The following is a 9995-nucleotide window of genomic DNA, read 5'->3' as shown; positions in this document are numbered from 1 at the left end:
AAACTAATAACAGTGGCAAAATTATAGGAATAATAACATATCATAGGAAGTAATTAATTTAAATTAGCATCACGTTTGAAGAAATATAAGTAAAACGCTTTATGGACGTTTACTTTTGTACAAAGGAGGAAGGCCTGGAAAAGCATGCATCGACATCCTGAAAATTAGTTATGGCCATAAATGGTTTAATTGAAGACAGCAATTTAAAATATGATATTGTAAATCTGCAACTTGGTTTCAGCTCGGGGAATTTAATTTGGGGGACAGCGGAGCCCTCCGCTGCAAGTTCATTTGCAAAGCTGCAGAGCAAGCCCCTGAGCTTCTGACAATTCGCCTACATTAATATTGATGTCGCCTGTGCAATCTATTTCTGTTATTTTTATGGTTGTTATTCTACGTCTGCAAAGGTCATTTAAATTATACTGCGGCCGAAAATTTGTTTCATAAATTTTGATATAAATACTAATTACACCCTCTCGGAGAGCCAGCAGGGTAGCGTTCATTTATCACGTTTATACGACCTGCGATGACAGAAAGGGAAGGCTGGTGAGCTTTTCCCGGGACCCACTAAGGCTGGCAGAAGAGGCAGCAGGTTGCTGGGAGTGAAGAAGAAATTCCTACCACAATCACTGAGATTTAAGAATCTTTAATAACGTACGAAAGGTTACCAAACAGTTCTGGAAACTAAAGTGTACATACGAGTTCTTCTAGCCATAAATATTGAATAGCTGTAACATGAATAAACCGGCCCTTTACATGCGGATAAATATGGAAACTAGGAATTATATACATATGTGGTTGTATCTTTTGCCAAAAGCAACGGACAGTTATAGTTTATATTTTTTAATATCACTTTACATAAACAAATGGAACAGTTTGACACGCAGATCCAGGCTCGTACTATACGAATTCTTGACAGGACGTGAAACAACATTTTACTGCACTAAAGTACTTAGACTTTGGGACAAAATGTTTGCACTTTATACAAAAAAAAGCACATTAATACCAATAATATTTCTGTTAGGTCGACGTGGAGACTGTAATCGTACAAAGTAATTCACATTTTGGTACACATTTACTAGAACATTCTTGCCATTCAGTACAAACAGTTGGCTTTCGGCCGCCCACCCCTCCCCCTCCCCCTCCCCCCTCCCGCCCGGCCCCTCCCCCCTCCCCCAATGCAAAGACCACAACGCCACGATCCCACCCGCCCGTTCCAACCGAGATATAACTATATACAGAATCCAACAGTACAGTTTTAAGCTAATAATTCTGTATTTACAAGAATGCAAAGGAGAAAAAAAGCCGAATCCCAGAGAGCCTGTTCCGATTCCCAGGAGAAACTGGCTCCTCCGGGTTGGCGGCATTTGGTCAGGCGGCCGCCTTCTCCTCGACCCCCTCCTCCCGCCCCTTGGCTACCAAGCCTTTGCCAAAATAAGAAAAGAAAAAAAAAAATGTAAAGGTTTGGTGCTTTCTCTCTCTTACTCGGTCCTGGGTCTACTGGCAGGTTTAGAAAAAATAGGATTAGGGGGTGGGGGGCTGTTTTGATGCTCACGGTTCTTTCAGTAATATTTTATATATGTGTGTGTGCTCAGTCTCTTAAATAGGGTTTTGTTCGGTGTTTTGTTTCTGTTTTTAAACGTACCATTCGTTAAAATTGGAAGAGAGCGCGCTGTGGCCAGCTGTGTGGTGGACCGCGGAGGAGGAGGGCGACAGGGAGCTGGTGGTTGGGTTGTCTGTGGAAGGAGACACGATGGTGGGCGGCGTGGAGGACTCATAGCCCGAGCTGGCGGCCGGAGAAGGTTGCGAGCCCTGCGAGGAGGATTCGTGGACCTGCGGGAATAAAGTCGCGTTTTTACGGAGATAAAGAGCCGCCGCGGCGGCCGCCTAGGGCGGGTGAAGGCCGCCGTGCGCTGCCTCCCCCCGGAGCCCTAGATCCCCTTGAACTCCAGGCAGGCCAGACTCGTGGGACTTGGGCTCTGCAGAGGCGGCGCTCCGGGGAGGGACAGTGCCCCTGGGACTCACAAAAGAAAATAGATGTGGGAAGGGGGAGGCTGGATGTGAGGCCAGAGCCCGAGATGGTCCCCACGGCAGCCGCTGAGCTTTGCTTGCTCAGGGTTAGGTGAGTAGGCGCTCAGGCCCGCGTGCAAGACCCCAGCTGACTGCCCAGCGCTGCCAGCCAAGCCGCCACAGCCACAGCTTTGGCAACATGATTCCGCTGGCACTGTCCTGGCTCCCCATCAGTCGCGGCCTCTGCTCGAGTGCTCACTTCTTTGGACTTTTATTATTAAACTGTAAATTTAGAACGGCCTTGGGTGCCCCCATCCCCTTTTCCAGCCCCGGCCCTCTCTCCCCAGCCCCAGTCAGCAGAAAGGAATCGTTGCCTTTCCGTCTCTGCCGGCTCCTGCCACCGCCCGGCTGCCACTCGCCGCCCGACCCTGGCCGAAGAGCTGAGCCGGCTCTTGGCTCCAAGGCGGGCGGCGAGAGCGCGACGATTACCTTCATGTGTTTGCGCAAGGAGCTGGGGTGCGTGTAAGACTTGTCGCACATCTTGCAAAGATAGGGCTTGTCGCTCGTGTGCACGTGCATGTGCTTCTTGCGGTCGCTGCTATTGGCAAAGCGTCGGTCGCAGCCCTCGAACTCGCACTTGAAGGGCTTCTCTCCTGGTACGAAAGGCGAGAAAGTGAGAGGTCTGATTAGAACAAACCCCGCGGCTCATTTTTAACATGTAAACAAATGGAAAAAATTTTAAAGGCCCAAGGTTAGCACTTTACAACTCAAAACGTGGATCTTTAATAAAGTCATATAGCTGCATTGGAATTATAAACATCTGAACTATTTTAACTCAATCCAATTAGATCCAGATATTATTATTATTATTATTATTATTATTATTATTATTATTATTATTATTAGTGGTGATGGTGGTGGTAGTGGTTTTTTAGATCCCAGAGTAGCAGCAGGTCTGGCCGCTGACTTTTAGGCCCGGGGCTATACAGACGACTTCGGGCAGCTTCTACCTAGCTCGCAGTTTCTAATTTTCACATTCGGGGCCGATACTCCCGTTGTTTTGCTCTTCTCTCCTCCCCTTACCCCCTCCCCGACGCTCCGTACCCCCCTCGTCGCCGCCCCCACCCCCACCCCACCCCACCCCACCCCACCCCACTATACACACATTTTATAGGCTAATCTGGGCCGAGAGCTCGGCGCCGCAAGTTCTTCCCTGACTCCGGTATTAAACGGCAAGTTCCAAATGCGGTTCTCAGAAATCACCCGGGCAAACCAGGACAGGGGAGCAGACCGGATTCCCGGCCTTGCTGGCTCAAGAGGCCCAGAATGGCCTGCCCAACCCAGACTACAAGCGTTGAGCTCGCCGCGAACTTTTCCTTTAACTGCTCCCCACCGGTCTCAATTTTTAAAGGCCAACTCTGGGTATCTGCTGTTTTAAAAACCTCCTCATAGAATCTAATTAACAAAAAGGACTTCTCCGCCTTGTGCCGACTCTCCAGACTCCTCAAGCCTGCTCACAAACAAGTCACTGTTAAAATCGGGGCTCTTTAAATATGCATAAACCTCCAAAAGCCTCCTCCGGCCCGACTTACTTGCTTTCACCACTACCACCCCTTCTTTCCTGTCTCTTTTTTTTCTATGCCTTTTCATCCGATCTCCTCCAATTTCCTCAGTTCCTTCCTTCGGCAAATCCTCACTAAGGCGCGTAGAGAGGGGATGTTCACCGGATGCAAACGTTTAGATTTGCCTGCGGCTGGAGCGGCTGGAGCCTCCGCCGCCGCCGGGAGCCAGCCACCTCTCCCGGCTTCGCTCGCACCAAGGGCTCCGCAAAGCCGGGTTTGTCTCTCAGCATTCAGGGCCTTTTTTAGTTCTCATTCAAAAATCTATATGTCTAGATCTTTCTAATCCTACCCTCTCTATACTTTATTAGAATTTCAAGCTTTAAACTAAAAACCAGCGCACACTTTCGCTGTCTGCCTACTGGAATCTGACTTACAGACCCAACCGGGGCCGGGTTTGTGCGCCCCCGCCGCTGACTTTTGGATTTCTGGTCCCAGGCCGGGGATGGGGAACGAGGGGTGTCAAGGACAGCCGTTTCCGTACCTGTGTGCGTCCTTTTGTGGATCTTTAAGTTCTCAGAACGCGCGAAGACCTTGCCGCAGCCAGGGAAGGGGCAGGGGAAGGGCTTCTCGCCCGTGTGCACGCGGATGTGGTTGACCAGTTTGTATTTGGCTTTGAAGGGCTTGCCCTCGCGCGGACACTCCTCCCAAAAGCAGATGTGGTTACTCTGCTCGGGTCCGCCGACGTGCTCCACGGTGACGTGCGTGACCAGCTCGTGCATGGTGCTGAAAGTTTTGTTGCACGACTTTTTGGGGTTGGCCAGCTGCTCGGGCTCGATCCACTTGCAGATGAGCTCCTGTTTGATGGGTTGGCGCATGTAGCGGAAGAAGGCGCCGGCACCGTGATGCGCGGCCATGTTCACGTTCATGGGCCCGTAGCCGTGCAGCTGCGGCGCGGCATAGTGCTCTGAACGCGGGCTGGTCACCTGGCCGTACTGCTCGGGCCGTGGGTACATGTCCCCTGAGAAGCCAAGCCTCATCTGCCCGTTGACCACGTTGGGCGATGCATGGCCCGCCGCCTGCTCGTGAAGGCCGGGGAAGAGGAGGTGGCCCGCGGCGTCCGTGTGGCCGTGTGGGCCCCCGAAGCCCCCGGCCGAAGCAGCGAACAGACTGTGCTGCGCGCTGGCTGCAGCCGCCGCGTCGCCAAAGCCCCGGTTGCGGAACAGAAAGTCCCGCGTGGAGTTGAAGGCTGCGCTCGAATAGGAGCCGACGTGGCCCGGGTGGTGGTGATGTCCCAGGGCCGCCGCAGCCGCGTAGCCGGGAGCCTGAGATGTGAAGGCCGTCTGGCCCGCGGAGGCCAGCTCGTGCGAGCTGGGGTTGAGCTTGAAGGCACCCATGCCGTCGGCGAACGGGTTGATGCCCAGGCCCACGTCGCGCTCGGCCACGTCGCCCGCCGAGTGGTGGCGGGACGCGCCAAAGGTGGTCACGCCGATCGCGGGGTACTGGGGGCCGGCGTCCAGGAGCATCGTGGCTGCTCGGGGCGAGCCCCGGCCTCCCCCGCCCCCCCCCACCCTCGCCCGCCGAGGAGTGAAAATTAGGAGGAGGAGGAGGTAGTGGAGGAGGAGGAGGAGGAACGGGAGGCGGAGGAAGAGGAGGAAGAAGAAGAGGAGGGAGGAGGAGTCGACCCACCTCGCGAAGCCCTAGCCCGCAGGCAGCGGCGTGGCGCGCCGGGGCGCCCGCCTGGCCAAGCGCGGGGAAGCCTGACGGCTGCGGGCCGCGAGCAAGGCGGGCTCCGGCGCCCGCCGAGCAGACCCCGCCGGCCCGGCTCGCACTTTCTCACCGCTCAGTCTCTGCCGAGAGGACCCCGCGTCAAGGCTGCCCAGGGAAAGGCATGGAGCATCTCAGCCCCCCAAAAAAAACTTCCTCCCGGATTTGTAGCATAGAGGAATGTGAGCGCCGGAGCCGCGACTGCTCGCCCTCTCTCCGCCTCACGCCGTACGCCCCTCCTCACTTCTCCACTAGCCCCTCGCCCTTTCTTTTCTCTCTCTCTCTCTCTCCTTTCTCTCAGGCTCGCCTCCTCGCTCCTTCACTCTCCTTTTTCCCCGTCTGCTTTTTGAAAAAAAAAAAAAAAAAAAAAGGGAGGGGGAGAAAAAAAGTAAGAAAGAAAAAGCCAAAGAAAAGGCGCAAATCATGCACAATATTGTCTTTTGCGGTTTATCTTCCTGGGGAGAAACTTTCACCTCCTCAGCCGGGCGGTGAGCGCGAGACTGATAGCAGCAATCATTCCTGCAGATAAATGAATTGAAAGGACGACACCGTCCCCCCCTTGATGAATGGGAGCAGGGGGAGGCATCACGTGCTGCTGACGCGAGCGCCCATTGGTGTGCCCGCACTCCCCCCGCCCGCAGCCGCCGCGCCAACGGAGGGCGCGCCGAGGCGCCGCGCGCCGTTCATTGGCCCGCCCGCCTCATCAATCCCAGGTATTGTAAAGCGCTTGACATCCCCTTTTGACAAACAGGGCTGCCAGGAGTAGCAACTTTTTTTTTAAGCCAAATTTTTTCCCTCTTCTCGTGGAAAAAAATTTTTTGCCACAATTTCTTTTCCTTTTCGCAGTCATATACATTCTCTCTCTCTCTCTTTATCCGTATTCCTCTCCCTCTCCATTTCTCTTTCTCTCTTTCTCTGTCTTGTTCGTCTTCCAACCTGCTCTTAGCTGAGCGATTAGCGACTTCGGGAGTCTCCGAGAACAGGAGGCGGGGATGGGGCTGGTAAACACAGCTAAGGCACTTCCAGAATGTCCCGATTCAGCAACTTTCTTTTCTTTCTTTCCCCCTGTCCCCGCCTTGAAGGGCAGCAGAGGAGTCTTTTGTTATTTGCTCCTTTTGAAGTTCGCTTCCCTCTTGCTTCGTCCCCCTCCTGTTTATAATTTAAGATCTCGGGAGCACACAGGCACTCCACTTTCTCTTTACAAGAAATGTGATTTCTCAGGATAACCGGTTGCCTCGATTTTCTCACTGTTTTCAAATTAATCAGACTTCCTGCTCCCTCCTTCCCCCAAAAAATAAGCACAGGTGGATGAGAGCTCTAACTTTCCAGGTTGAGGGTTTTTTGGTTTTTATTTTATTTTATTTTATTTTATTTTATTTTTTAGCAAATTGAAAACACTGTTGCCAATTTTTCTTTTTTCCTTTCCTGTATTATTCTTTTCTTTTCTCCCTTTTCCCTAGTCTCCCTTGTTCGCCCCCGCTAACCCCTCCCTCTGCACTCCTGTTCCCAGCCCGGGCCCCTTTCATTCAGGTAAAACTGTAAATTTCCCAACGCGCCATTGTTCTTCAGGACTGCCCAAAGCTCCCTAGAAATCCCCGAATACTTTTTTGGTATTTAAATCTCCGATAGATAGGACCAATGTAAATTTTGTGACATTCAAACCTTTTCTAGTTCACAAATCAGTCACCCTCGTCACAGTTATTGAAATTCCGCAACTCGCCACACCAGGACGGTGGAAAAAGCGGGCGCGGTCTTTGTTGCCGACCAGGCTTTTGATCGCCAGAGAAAATTTACTTACCTTCAGATGAGTGAGCAGAAAAAGAAATAACACTCCCTTTGATTTAGTTAGGAAAATGCAGACATTTGGATTCAGTGCAAACATACAACACTCGCTTGTTTTCGCGATGCGGCCCTCGATTAACCTGTCTTTGCCCAGCGCAAAGTCTATTCAACAACTGCGCGTAGTTGCTTTTTGTCCCGTCCACAAAGAGCCATTGACTATATATTAAAATGATTGTTGAAAGGTAGAGTAGTATGGCACTTAAAAGCAGGGGAAAAAAATCCCTGTGACTCAATCAATTAAGGCGAGCAACATTTATGCATTTCAAAAAATGCATGCAGATGCGGGGGGTTGGGGGATGAAGGTTGCATTTCTCCGCAGCTCTGTTTAAAACCCAGTAACCCCGGCCGAGGGTTTAGCTGAAGCGTCTGCATATTCATTAGGTCTAATTATTTTCTAGTAAGGAAAACACAAAAAGCCAAGAGTCGGAATCCTTCAATTTGCCCTTTGTTTCTAACTTCATTTGGCTTCTTTGCAGCTGAATCAGAGCCCTAAACTCTTTTCTCAGACAAAGAGACCTCAACTCATCCTTTCACAGGCGGCCCCGTTAGGAAACTCACCAGTGCCTGGGCGAGAGGAAAATGAAAATGATTATTTTTTGCCCAGACGCCTGCTCGGGCTTCACAGGCTGGAGGAAGGCAGGGTCAGCGTCGGCCTCTCCTCCTTTCTGGTTTTCTGTCTTTTCATCAACTAGATTCTCGCTTGGGTTTGGCGAGCTGAGCTGCCCTTTCCCTGGGCTCTCCCTTCTCAAAACTGTACTTCTGTTAGCTGGGATGTTTTCCTGGTGTCTGAAGGGACCTGGCCCAGCATTTGCGCTTGTTGTGCTGGGAAGTAGAAATTTGAGAAAGAAAAAAAAAATCAAATGTTTGCTCCCCAGCAACAAGTCTGAGTGCAGCAGCCCCCGAATTCCCTGCCAACTTTGAGTGGAACCAAGATGGGGAATGGAGGCAAAGGGCTGGGGCTTGAGGAGTGGTTTAAAATATATATATATATACACTTTGTTTAAAAAAAAAAAAAAGATGTATCAGAGCCACTCAGAGTCTTTTCTGCTCCATACAAGGGGAATTTGGATCCTGCCTCCACTGCAGTTGTAAAAATCTTATCTGCAAGAAGAAGTTTTCTCTAGAGGCTGTACTGCCTTCACCAGGGAGAACAAATATTGAACCCACCTCGCCTGCCTTTCAGAAAAAACAAGGGAGGGGACCTGAGGGGGGCAGGGTGGCAGTTGGGAGGGGGAGAGGGAAAATAATTCTTCAAAAAAGAAAACTCAGTCCTCTCCTCTCCAGTCCGTGGAATATCCAAGGGGGACGTTGACAAGAGGGTATTTTTAGGAAACGCGTCCAAATATACAGAGTAAGAGTGAATGTGAGAAAAAAAAAAAAAAAGTTGTGGTTTGTAGAAGTTATCAAGTGGGATTTGCGGCGCTCTCTGCAGGAAACGCAAGCGGCTCCAGTTCAAAGCCACATGCACCAACGTGACATATAAGCCATTAAAATATCATCCTGACGGCTCATTTCTGCTTCATCATACATTCCCTAACTGCTTCCCGAAAGCTGGAAAAGGAGAAATGAAAGATGACCGCCTCGCTGGAACCACAAAAGAGAGGCTTGGAGGGTTTTGTGGTCCCCCCTCAGCCACCCCAAAGTGATGTGCAGAAATGAGGCGATCCCGGCAACAGGTGGAGCGGGGTAAGTGCGTGTGTCCGGGGGGCAGACAGACCGGACCTGTACCCGCAGCAGCGGGGTAGGAAGCACCCTCATCGCGGTCATTGGCACCCAAACCCCACTGGGGTAAGAGGCCCAGCTAGATTTTTCCCCCATCCCCTCCCTCAGCAGCCCCCCAACCGTGGGTACAGGCCCCACCCCACTGATACTGAGGGGAGGAGGGGGCCCTTCCGCCGAGAGGCTGCACTGGGGATGAGTCCATCCCTTCTTCTCAGAGGGGGGTGTGCAAGGGGGACGAATGGGGCTCCCACTAGCACACGGACCAAGGGCAGCTTGTGGCCTGCCTGCGTTCCCTCCCCTCTCTGTACATCGCCCGGGTGCCCCACCGTTGGCACAAGAAGGGGAGTCGTGACCCAGAGCTTCCCTCGCCCCAAGTGAGCCGGCCCGTGCAGGAGGGGGCTCCTGCAGGCAGCTTCTCCGTCCTGTCCCCGCGAGGATGGCAGGGAAGGGCTTGGCTTCCCGTCTCCAGGGTCCAAGGAGCCAAGTTAGACCGGCTGGCAGCAAGATGATGGAGCTTCTCCGCCCCAGCCTGACGGGGTGGGGGGTGGGGGGCAGGGGAGGATCCGGCTGGGTCAGCTGCGGGGCCCGCAGCCTCACCCTGGTACAGTCTGGTCCTGCCTCAGGACGCTGACCGCTGGGATCCTCTCTACGCGCGGCCGGCTGTGGGTTTGGGACTTGGCTTTCTTTCTCCCGGTTGCGAACGAGGGCTACGACTAGCACTCAAGAGAGAAGGCCGCAGCTACCTGGGATTCTGGTCACTATCCTAGACACCTAGAGGCCCTGGAAATTAGGGACAAGTCGGGAGGGAACAGTGTTAGGCTGTGAAAGAAAGCTAGAACTGCCCCAAAGGTTTAACAGGAAAGTTTGGGGTTGATGAATGGTCCATGAGGACAGCTGGGAGTCATCGAGGTCTCAAGAATGGAGAAGGAGCGTTGGAGGGGCTGCAACTTGGCCTGCACCTCTGCAGGAAACTCCCTTTGAATTGCAAGGTCATATTTCTACCCCTTTTCCGACAGCATTGGCCTCAGAGCGACCCTCGAAGAGGCACCAGGTTCCCTTCCTCTGTCTAGCCGCTGGCAAGTTGGGGGCGGGGGG

At 52.5% G+C, this 9995-nt stretch overlaps 1 protein-coding gene across 1 annotated transcript; it reads right to left on the bottom strand.

Moving 5' to 3' along the window:
- Positions 1-1216: 1216 nt before the first annotated feature.
- On the bottom strand, positions 1217-5095 carry ZIC1 (Zic family member 1). The gene is made up of 3 exons (XM_057739504.1): positions 4114-5095; positions 2500-2663; positions 1217-1833 (listed from the first exon to the last, which is right to left on the bottom strand). The coding sequence occupies exons 1-3, from the start codon at positions 5093-5095 to the stop codon at positions 1636-1638; spliced, it is 1344 nt and encodes a 447-aa protein (XP_057595487.1). The 3' UTR covers positions 1217-1635.
- Between the last annotated feature and the right edge of the window lie 4900 nt (positions 5096-9995).

The sequence above is a fragment of the Hippopotamus amphibius genome, chromosome 6 (assembly GCF_030028045.1).
Source record: "Hippopotamus amphibius kiboko isolate mHipAmp2 chromosome 6, mHipAmp2.hap2, whole genome shotgun sequence".
Lineage (NCBI taxonomy): Eukaryota > Metazoa > Chordata > Mammalia > Artiodactyla > Hippopotamidae > Hippopotamus > Hippopotamus amphibius.
This window is presented reverse-complemented; position numbering and strand designations above follow the sequence as displayed.